Genomic DNA, 12,303 nt, shown 5'->3' on the forward strand with positions numbered 1-12,303 from the left:
TAACAAGTCTTCTCATATGCTACAATATCATCACTTATTTGCTTGGTTGAATATAGCATGTGGCCTTTGCTATTGATTTTTTTAAAGGGTTATATTCAATTGCTCAATAATCATTTCAAATTTATTTTTCAGAATTGTGATGCTTTATTTTTGTTATCTAGGGGCAAATAGACATTGATCTATTGTTGCAAGGAAGATGAGCATTAGTTCAATTCTTGAAAGTGGAAACTCTATGCAAAGGAAAACTTCAAAATGGGCCTTTTTGGCAGAAGACATTTTTATGAAGTGTCTTAAGAAAAACAAGTTGTACATATTTGAGAAAGGTGGCGTTTATGATGGGAGCATCAGTTAATTTTCCCATGATGGGAAATGTCCACTGCTACCGTTGATATACTAATTGAATATTGGTTGGCTTAGATTCTATGAATGTAATTTTGTAAAAGTTTAAAAACTGTACCAATTTTCATATCCCATTTGACATTACTGCAGACTTTTGGATTAAATACATGATATTTCATAGTTTTTTAGGCTATATTTTCGGTCTTTCTAAAGCTTAGTTTCCGTAAAATAATGTGTATTTACTTTTTATAAAGATAATCTCCATCTTTATAAAATGTCGAAACTGAAAATTGGTGAAAATTCTATTAGGATTAAAACCAAAATATTTATATATTATAGAGGCTTGTGAGACATGATAAAATTTTTTTTATCACTTCGTATGATATTTTTTAATTAGTAATAGTGCAAATTAATATCTAATTAATATAAATGTCAAATTTACAATAAATTTATATTATGTTTTTTTTACGAAATAAAAAATCACAACGTACAAAATAAAGAGTTTTTTTTTACTAACAAATAATGAGTGTAATTAGCATGTGTTATTATAAAAGAATTATTTTACACATGCATCTAATGATGTGTTGTCATGTCAATTAATGAACGTGACAGCTCATATCTTTTCATATTCTTTTTTGACAAACATGTCTTTTCATATTCATTAATTGATACAGCATATCGTCGAATGCATATCTAAAATAATTGTACATTGACAAGATATATGAATTAAATTCTAAAATTATTTATGGAAGAAAAGAAATAGTCATAATAAAATAAAAATGTTAATTAAGTAAATGACCTTTGAAAATATCTAGAACTCCGTATTTAATTTCAACAAAAACTTGCATTTTTTAATCATGTAGTATTTTCTTTTAGCATTTTTAGAGACAAAAAATGTTTATGGTTTTTTTTTAAATGATTTAAAATATTGATGGAAATTTTTTTAAAAAAAAGATAATGAATACAATTTTTTTATAGAAACTATAAAGTTTGATTTCATTATAAGACCATTTGCTTTGTTAACTCTAAAATAAAATATAAATTAACGTTTTTTTTTTTGGTACAGTAAATTAACGTTTTTTAGTGTGAGAGAAATAGTAAATGAACTTTGCCCCTCCTGTTATGGTTCAGTCTTGAAAAAAAGTAACCCATGGATCTAAGCCATCCAATATATAAATATTATATCAATGGTAGGATTAGACATTTCCCATCATGAGAAAATTAGGTAACCCTTCCCACCTTAAACGGCACCTTTGAGAAAAAGTACGAGTAAACAATTTGATTATTTCTTCTAATTCATGTTAAATGCAGTTTTATCTTGATTCTAATAATAAAAAGAATTTTCATAAAATAAAAAAAAAAAAAGAGAACTTTTGTGCTTTGAGTACTCTAAATTAAGTGAGTCTATTTTGTTACCGTAAAATAGCCTCTTTTCTCAGTTTATGAATTTCGCAAATGTTTGTTGTTTTGGAAAATGTAATTCGAAACTAAAGTTAGCACCAGCTGCTTAAAAAATGGAATGCAATGGATACTTGATGTGCGAGGACTCATTCGTATTATTATTGCTCTTTGAGCAAAATTTAATAATGATATGCGCGCATTTATTAGTTTTGAAATTGCTTTTGTTATATAGCTAGCCTAATTCAATTCACCAACATTGATGAAGTCCTTTTTTTTGATATAAAAGAAATTGGTATTAATGCAAAACGAAATAATTACAACCACTTATTTTTTGGATGTATCTCTCCAAAAATTGCATATTTCATTTATTTTTAAAAATGGAGAGAATCTTTACCCTTGAAAAAGATGGGTATTCCTCTATCCAAACCTTAGTGGGTTCGTATAAAGCAAAATGAGCCAAGTCATGGGCTCCTTTGCCATCCTTAATCCTATTCAATACTTCCATTACATTCCTGAACAAATCTTAGAGCTTTTAAATAGACTATACAAAAGAAATTGATAATATCTTTAATTTGATCTAAAACCGACTCAAAATGATGACATTAAAATCATAAGTTGTAATTGTGCTATAAAACTTCGCTTTTGTCTACTACATTTACGATGTATATGACCCGTGCGGTAGCACGGGTGGAAAGTCTAGTAAAATTAGAAAGTGGTTACATAGGTGTTCAATTAGAGAGTGCTCATGAGCTTAACTCAGTTGGCAACGACAATACATAGTATATGTAAGGTCCGGGGTTCAAACCCCGGGCACCACAAAAAAAAAGTGCCTATATACTCTATTAAAGTTTAAAAAATAGTATCAAAATAGTAACAAGAAGGATTGTAAAATATTCCTTTATTACATGTAGACCTAATAAGGTTTAGGGTCACCCCTACTTTTAAACCGAACTTAATTACAAATAAAATATCAATTTGATCCCAGTCTCATCCATTTGATCCGTGAACTATAGAAATACAATTGGTCTCTATACTTTTTTAAATACACCAAGCAAGTTCCTAAACTACCATTCTCTCTCCTGTTTTTAAAACAATTAAGGGACTAATTTGATGGATTAATGGTATTTTAGGTGGAGTGGTAGTAGTGTTTAGGTAGGACTACCCCTAGTGCTAACTTATACCTGTTTTTACATGCAACAGAATCATAAAATGAGACGCAAATTTTACCATATTTTTCTTGTGCAACAAACTCAATCTAGGGACCAAATAGTTGGGTCATCCACGTACCATCAACATCCCTAATTAATACATTATGTATACATCATACCATACAACCAAGGTAGGATGTAGCACTGATGCATGAATATGGGAAATCAAATATATGATCCAACCTAAATATGCCAAAACAAGGGTGAAACAATTCTTGGTATGAATTTATTTAACTCCCGGCCGAACTCTGGATTACCAGGGGCATCTTCCATGGGAGAGGAGAGGGTTTTGAACTTGTCACAAAAATTAAACATGTTCCCCCAACTAAGCTCAGAATGTCACAAAAAGTATCATTAGTCCTACTTTAAAGTATTTACTTAATTGATAGGCTGTTATTTACTATCCAATACAAACTGAACTACTTTTATCTCCCCCATTTTCATCATCCAAAACAACATAGCAGATCACTTAATCACCAACATATTTTGAGTAATGTTTTCTATAGATACTAAACTTCTCATGCCACTTTCCCGCATAAAATTTGGTTTCTGTTAACTATCAAGGAACATGCATGTAGTTGTCATTGCCATCACAGTTGCAGGAAGTAGATCATTCTAAATGACTCACACGTAACACCGAATCTTTGATGTCTAAGAATTATTACCAAGTTTTTCATAGGACAAGTTCCATCAACAATAGGATTAGGACCACAACATTTTAATTAACTAAGCTTAACTAAAAAAACATCAGATACAAGTTCATTAAAATATACCCAATCACTACATAGTTTTCAACAAACACTACATAATGTCACACAGATAATAGTCACTAACATTTTATTTTAGCAGACCAAACAAAATACACAAGTTACTGAAGCAGGAAAGAAAAAACAAACAAACAAAGTTACAAGCCACAGAAGACATTACGGCGGAAACTGATTTGCAACTGACTACATCTCATGAGCCATAGCTGAAACGGCATCGGTAAAGTTTTGCCTTCCTGATTCACATGTTAAAAAATTCTCAGTAACTAATGTAACAGCATGAAAAGAATATGAAAGAAGCATTTAAATAATGGTCAAGCAAGACCTTACCTTAAATTTTGGCATAGCATGGTCAACACTCCATGGAAATGGAAGCTAAGATAGGTGAGGATTAGGACTAAAGAAACAAGCATTACTCGGAACCAGAAGGAAATCTATCAGCTGGTTTACTAGCTGGTGGAACGGCATTGATTAATCCTAGAAAAAAGTAGACAATGCAGCAAAAACTACTACAAATCCCTTCTAACTTTTCATTGAAAAAAACAGAAAAGATAGTTAAGGGGAAAACAAAACCCTCACCGAGGGTAGCTAAGAATAAAAAAATACTAACAGAGAGAAAGAAGGATGATTGAAAGAGATGAAGGACTGATAAAGGATGTATTAACTAGCAGACTTCATATCGGGATAGAAGAGAGAATGACTGAAGATGATGATGGTAAGAAGAAAGTCCTAAAAAGCTTAGAAAGAAAAGGAGAGACTTGAGGGATTTTGTAAGGGAAAGATTCTACTGTATGTGCATAGTATCTAGAGTGAGAGGCATAAATTCTATGTTAGAGTAAAGAAAGGTTAACCATTATATGAGAAGAAACTGCTGATAAGTTGTAACTACGTATCATAAAGTCGGGATTCAATTTGTATGTAACATTCTTCAGGACCAATAAACGCAGCCAACCAAAGTCTATTCCATGCCACTCCTACCCGTTACTATCATTTTGCTTCCCAATCATTTTCATGGAAGCTTCCATCAAGTCTCAAGAAACATACCAAAGCCTGATCCATTTCCAAAATCATGAGATTGTTGACCCAATAAAGCCAACATTGTCAAGTGCAACACCGTCCCAGCCAGAAGCTACACAAGCACTCAAGACCAACTCACACTACAAATTTTATTGAACCTTTATACACACCTAATACTAACTGACCCAGTTTCATTGCAAACACTTATTTACAGGATTACAGCGCTACTTTTATTTCACTCATCCTCGAGGTTAAGATTGAGAATCCGACGCAGGGTCTTGGTAGCAGAATCAGCATTATCAAACAGATCACTTGTGAAACACAAATGCTCCCTGTTCGGTGAAGAGGGCGCAGACTTAGCCATGACACGCAATTCAATCTCAGGCGAAGAACCAGGAAGATCAAGAGACACAGTCCTCTTCGGTCTCATAGTAAACTTGGGAATTGGCAATGAACTAGGTGGTGGTGAATTTGAGTATGTAGGTCCAGCCCATAACTCAGATAACAAAAAGCTTCCACCACTTAAATCTTCATCAAAAGTTATCTCTTTTCTACAAGCTTTTCCATTAATAGGAATTGGGTTGCTCTTAGGAGTGGTTTTCCTATCAGGGTTTTCATTGAAACTCCTAGATTTCAAAGGAGTACCCAAAAAGCCTCCACCACTTAAATCTTCATCAAAAGCTATCTCTTTTCTACAAGCTTTTCCATTAATTGGAATTGGGGTGCTCGTAGGAGTAGTTTTCCTATCAGGGTTTTCAGTGAAATTCTCATATTTCAAAGGAGTTGGGAAAAAGCTTCCACCACTTAAATCTTCATCAAAAGTTAAATCTTTTCTACAACCTTTTCCATTAATTGGAATTGAGTTGCTCCTAGGACTAGTTTTCTTATGTGGGTTTTCATTGAAACTCTGAGATCTCAAAGGAGTTGGTAAAACACCATAACCAGACTCAAAAGTTCTGCAATTTATCCCTATAAAGTCTCTGGAAGGTGAAGAACCAAATCTAGCATGGTCTTTTGCCTTTGACCTGCTACAAAATTGGTTCTTATGCTGCTCAACAACAACAAGGGTCTCCATAATCACAACAACCTAGTCAAAAAAGCTGGATCTCAAATTTCAATGCCACAAATCACTACTACAAGGTATCAAAAACAATAATTTCTTCAACAATCTTACTGATTCTTACCAACCACCTCATAAACTTTGTCACTGGAAAAAAATTAACAAAAAGTGAAAGAAAAAAAAATAAGCATCACCAACAAAAACAATATTAAAAACTAACTAAGATATCAATTTATTAACATTATCCTACAAAAACAGTAAGTAGGAATCAAAAAGAATTACCAGTTTGTTGCAAGAGAAAGATTCTCCTTATGTGACACAGAAAGTGTATGATTTAGCTTCTAACTTAATATATTTATGTATATATTTGATTTACTATAGTTTAGAAGAAATGAAAGTTGCATGCATAATTGAAAATGAAATATCTTAAACCAACTTCTACTAGCTCTAAATAATGGATCTGAAATGAACGTGAAGACTCAAATAATAATAATGATGCAAAAAAATATTATTAAAATTTGATAATGTATGGGAAAAGTTATAGTTTACCTACTGGTGTCGGTTATGTTCCTGACATTAGCCATATTATTGTGACATGACATTTACACGTTCCAGTTGCTTTCATAATTGGTAACCAAAAATCTGGAAGTGGTTCTTTGCTTTCTTTGGTCGTGGTGGAACAACTATAAAGTTTACTAAAGTTGGCTCACTGACTCACTCTCACACAAAAATGAGAGTTTAATTATGCTTTATTGTGACCACCGAAAGGTATGTTAAACTGCCTAATGTCCTACGTTTCCCAATGCAATTAGAATTTTTAAATAGTCTTCACATTGATAAAATTATGGGTAGCGTTAACTTGTGCCCTTAGGGCACATGTTAAGATTTCTAAAAGAAAAAACTTTTTCTAAAATTTTGGGCATTTAAATGATTAAAAAGTTAAATATTAAATGCAATACACATACTCCAATAAGTTTTTTCTATATTTGAATCATTAACTTGTGTCTTGAGGGCACAAGTTAACATTTTCCTAAAATTATACTCCCTCCGTCCATATATCTAAGCACCTATTTGACTTTATTTTTGTTTCTAAATCTAAACCCCTTTTCAAATTACTAGATGCATTTATTATATTTTTCTTAAACATACCCCTAATTAATTCTCCTAACTTGTCTTGAAATTTGAAAAGTCAAATTTAATACACATACAAACAAATGACAATTTAGTAATATTAAACAGAAAACGGACATATTAGTTACACTGACAGCTTTTCTTAAGAAATGTAAAAAAAGCAAAGGGGGCTTATATTAAGGGTCGAAGGGAGTATATACTGTCACTGTAATTAAGAAAAGTTGTTAAGAAAACATACCCCTTTGCTTTTTTCATATTTCTTAAGAAAAACTATCAGTGTAATTAATATGTCTATTTTGTGTGTTAATATATATATATATATGTGTGTGTGTGTGTGTGTGTGTGTGTGTGTGTGTGTGATTTTGCTAGAAGACACCCTTTGGAGGTGTCTTTTAGCAAGCCACACATCAAGGGGTAATTGTCCACTTTTTAGTTATAACTTGTTAAAAGACACTTTCATAAAAGGTGTCACACACACAAACATTGAACAACCCAAAAAACTGACAACTGTTTTAACAGCATTAAAAAAATAGACAACAATTTTGACAAAAAAATGGTTACGGTTTTTTTTTAAATTATATAATTATCCATTGTTTATTGGTGACTTCTATGATACACTCGCAAATTAAAGTGGACCAGTACTCTTGTTTAAAAAAATCTATAAATTAACTAACATTACGAAATAAAGAGATATTTGTTAATATTAATATTTTAGAAAATATCATTTCAAAAGAAAAAACATCATTTAATTTTTTTATAAAAATCATACTAAATTTTTTTTACATTTTATTGTAAAAAATAATCAAAATTCTATATTATGAGTATTAAAAATTCAGAAAAATTAATTTTTATTTCGTCGAAGTTTTTGGTAAATGAGATTTAGTTATTATAATTATAGATGATATAAAATAATCTTTCTCTTCAAAAAAATAACTCATTTAACTAATAATTTAATGATTTGATATACCAATGCACTCAAATTTTTAGGTGTACAATAGAATTTGCCTTGTTTTTTTTTTTTTGAAGAAAGAATTTGCCTTGTTTATTAACCTGAGAGACTTTATAAACCATTATTAATAACGGTCTCTCGAGTGTATATTTGCATCCTAAAAGATTAAAAAATTATGATTTTTTTTTAAAAAGCCAAAATGATATATTAACAAACACAGCTAGACACTTTTGCATAAGGAGTGACAAAGTGCCTAGACACAGTCAAAGTTCATACACGCTATAAAAAAAGAAAAAAAAAATTATGATGCTTATTAAGATTACGATAATCTTGGTATAATTGAATGAGATTAAAGTTTAAAATCTCAGGTTATGTCATACTTTATATTATGCACAAGAGTCTATGGCAATGATACCGCTTTAAATTTTATATTACATATCCTTTTTATAAAAGTGTATTTAAACAACGTGCATCATTTCCTTTTAGAAAGAAAAAAAAAACCTTTTTTTGTAAAAGAGAAAAACTAATGGACAAAATTGTAATTGATGATTAAATGATTATTTTTATTTCTATATTTTCTACTTTTTTGGTCCCACTAATTCTCTTAATTATTTTAACCATTATCTCCGCACTGATCATTCTACACAATTGCCACCGCATGCAGCGACACCCTCTTCTATTTTTTTTCACTCTCGCGTTGCCTTCTCGCTTTAAGTTTGGGGTTGAGTATCAGTAGAACTTATTTATCAAAAAGAAAAAATAATGAAAAAATGTAGATAATCATGGGTCTATACACAAAAAAATAGAAAAAGAAATCAAGAAGCAAAAACGTCAAAAAAATTGGTCTCTTAAAAAAAATGTATCTATCTTGAAAAATGAAAGATAAACGGTTCTACTTAGTACCCCTCTTGTTTGGTTTATGGGAGGAGGGTTGGTAATACTTCAATATGATCTAACTCCAAATTGTTTTATTAGTCTACTTTCCCAAATATATCTCACCTTAACCTAAGTCACATTACAACCCTGAAAAACGTCAAAATGCGTATATAGTATGATCTTGACTGTCTGTTTAAAATTGTCTCAAATTTACAGCAAGGTACATTCATGTGACGACTAAAGTGGGAAAATGTCATGACCAACCCTACTGGATTTAGGAGATACATATGTGTATCCTGGAAAATGGTGTGGTTGAGAGTATGAGTTATCTTCTCTAAGCATGTCCCACTTGCATGGAAGGTGTAAGTTAGTCAAGTCTACAAATGGGATGAGATGATGATATAAGCAACCTCTTCAGAAAGGTATGCTTTTCCTAAAAGATATGCAAAGAATTAAAATTTAATTTCTTTTGTTACTTGAGGACAAGAGACAATGTAAGTTTAGGGTTGTGATGACAAGCCATCATTTCAATCATTTTCATTTAGTTTTAATGCAAAATATAGGAGTATTAGAAAAATTGTCTATGGTTGTAACTCAAAAAGAAATCATGCAAATTGGCAAAGTAAAACATCTTGAAGATCTTGGAAAGACCATGAATGAAGATTCAAGAGGCCTCAGAAGACATTACAAAGGAAAGACTTCTATTCCCATGTCCCAAGACATCTTATATGGAAGGAAACACTCAAAAGACGAAGAACTAGGTGTTTACACGTAGGAAAACAACACTTATATGCCCTGGGCATTCACCATGCGCCTGGGACATGGAAACGACACTCATGCGCCTCAACAGCTTTTTCCACTTTTTTTAGTGGAATAGCCAGTTTTTCAGCTCAAACTCAGTTGGAAACTTTCCTATAAATATCAATCCTCTCATTCATTATTCCTCATTCAAAGCGAAGCGGTTCAACAGAAAGGCAAGCACTAGGAGTTTCAAAGGAGAAGTCTCTCCTCACTCTAAGTCTTTAAGATATGTTTCATTTCTTTTGTAATTTACCTTTAGTTAGCATGAGTAACTAAACTCTATTAGAAAAGGGTTCTAAGATGAACCTCTATTTTATTTGTTGGATTATTTAATTTAAGTTCTTTATTCATTTTTTTATGAATACTATTTAATTTAACTATAGCGTAAGGCATTGTTTCTTCTGAAGTGGATCAACCCTGAGATAATTGTACTTAGGAAGGTGACATACCTAATATTGGTGCAAACCTACCCGAGTCAGAAAGTAACTAATAACGGACCACGTAATTAGGGAAACATAGTAACTCAGGGATTTAAATTAGCATAGTAACTTTATTCTTCTTACAATCTTTGGGCCTTGGTAAGGTATATGAGATAAGACTGCTCATTTGTAGAACTACCGAGAGGGATAATATGTTAATGTCCTCCTAAGATTCAATAGACGAGGGAACCTTTAGGACATAGATAATTTAGGAACCCTGATGGTCAGATTAGGCAAGTGTACCAAATCGTTTACCAAGTAATAAAGTGACAAGTAGAGTATCATATCCACATGAATTGTCGTTTTGTCCATACAATTCGTGTTGCTTATTTTTTAACAATAAAATATAAAAGATTTGAGGCTTAAGAGATTTGCAATTTTTATCTGTTTGCAATAGAGCAAGTTACCTGTTTTGGTTGCAGAAATGTTAGCAATGGTTAGGATTCATCAAATCCCCCCTATTCACATGTTGGAATTAATTAACAGCCAAGTCGTGTTCAGTTATTCTAAGTAGACTATCTAAGTGATGAGTCTGTCAGGACGTGATAACGTAATCGGTTTGTGAAGTTGCACCTGCTGGTCGCACGTTGATCCTTACGTGCATGGTCTTACTATCTCGGTTGATTTCGGTCTATCCCTCGACCTTTTGAGTTGCACCTGTTGGTCGCATGGTGATCCTTACGTGTGGGGTCTTACTCCCTCAGAGGTAATTAAAACATAAACTTAATTTGGCGTTCCCAAATTTCCAAATGTATGGTGGCCAGTGTTCCTAAAGGTTTTCCCAACTATGAATCTTAGGAGTACATAGCCCATTCTCCCTCTCGGTAGTTCTACAGACGGGAAGCCCTATCATCGTCTACCGTACCAAGGTGTGAGGAGAATGAAGTTATTGGGCTGATTTAAGTCATGAAGTAACTTGTTTCCTTAATTACTAACTACTTATTGATGGTCGGATTAGGCAATTGTACCAAATCGTTTACCAAGTAATAAAGTGATAAGTAGAGTAACATAGCCACATGGATTTTTGTTTCGTTTAAACAAACCGTGTTACTTATTTTAAGTTGACAATATAATATAAAAGAGTTATGAGTTAGAAATTGCAACTTTTATCTGTTTGCAACAGAGCAAGTTACTTGGTTTGGTTGCAGAAAAGTAAGTAGCGGTTAGGACTCTTTAAATCCTCCCTATTTATTTTGTTGGATATTAAATAACATTCATGTCGTGTTTAATTATCTAGTCGGTTGTCATGTTGCACCTACTGATCGCACGGTGATCCTTACGTGCAGTGTCTATACTATCTCGGTTGATCTAGGTTTATCCCTCCGATGGCTAACTGCACCTGATGATCACACGGTGATCCTTACGTGTGGGGTCTAGTTAATTCAAAGGTAATTGAAACATAAACTTAAATTGGTGTTCTTAGGTTTCCAAAGGCAATGAAAGCCAATGTTCCCGGAGTTCTTCCCATCTATGAATCTTAGGACACTCATAGCACATTATCCTTCTCCCCAAAGTATTCTACAAACAGGCAGCAATATCAGCGTCTACCTTACCTAGAGGTCGAGGATAATGGTCTTACTAGGTTCACGCCCATTGGTGCTTGTTTTCCTAATTAATAACTAGTTACATCCTAGGTTCATCAGTTTTTACTCAATATTAGTAATGTCACCTCCTAAGTACTTACTACTAGGGTCAACTCGCTTTCGGTATCTTTCGTCTAGTTATTTAATCACTTACTTCCTAGATAGATAGTTATAAGTATAAGGATATAAATATCAAGATATAAGCATCCAGATAGTAATAATAATGTTAAGTCTTGTCACAACCTAAGTACCTAATATAGGGTTGTACTTCATTAGAATAAATTAATCCTAATAAAACTTAATAGCAAACAGAAAATATACTAAAATAAACAACATTAAATTAAATAATTATCGAACAAATAGAGGTTCATCTTAGAATCATAGGCTATAAATATCTAGTTGCACATGATAACTAAGACAAAATACAAAAAGATAAAAACATACCCTAGAAGAGATAGGAGAAGACAGAACTCCTCCTTAGCTCCTAGAATCACCTTTCTCTTGAACTGCTCCAGTTCTGAATAAGAAATCGTGAATGTGGAAGGCGATATTTATAGGGAAAGTTTCCATCTAACTTGGGCTAAAAACATGGGTTTCCAGGGGAGAAAAAGTCATGAAAAGTGACTTTTTCCGAAAGAAATAGGGCACCTAGCGCATGTTCCTACCAGGCAAAGGCACCTAACGCCTCTTTGCAT

At 32.4% G+C, this 12,303-nt stretch overlaps 1 protein-coding gene across 2 annotated transcripts; it reads right to left on the reverse strand.

Moving 5' to 3' along the window:
* Positions 1–3,687: 3,687 nt before the first annotated feature.
* On the reverse strand, positions 3,688–6,581 carry LOC146956513 (uncharacterized). 2 transcript variants are annotated; one of them, XM_085729273.1, is made up of 3 exons: positions 6,339–6,581; positions 4,043–5,936; positions 3,688–3,948 (listed from the first exon to the last, which is right to left on the reverse strand). In XM_085729273.1, exon 2 carries the CDS (start codon positions 5,802–5,804, stop codon positions 4,965–4,967), a length of 840 nt encoding a protein of 279 aa, XP_085585399.1. In that variant the 5' UTR covers positions 5,805–5,936; positions 6,339–6,581; the 3' UTR covers positions 3,688–3,948; positions 4,043–4,964. The 2 variants fall into 2 exon arrangements, with proteins under 2 accessions (XP_085585399.1, XP_085585396.1); XM_085729270.1 differs by lacking the exon at positions 6,339–6,581 and adding an exon at positions 6,072–6,212.
* Positions 6,582–12,303: the final 5,722 nt, after the last annotated feature.

The sequence above is a fragment of the Medicago sativa genome, chromosome 1 (assembly GCF_051527215.1).
Source record: "Medicago sativa cultivar Bolivia chromosome 1, Bolivia_mono, whole genome shotgun sequence".
Taxonomy (NCBI): domain Eukaryota; kingdom Viridiplantae; phylum Streptophyta; class Magnoliopsida; order Fabales; family Fabaceae; genus Medicago; species Medicago sativa.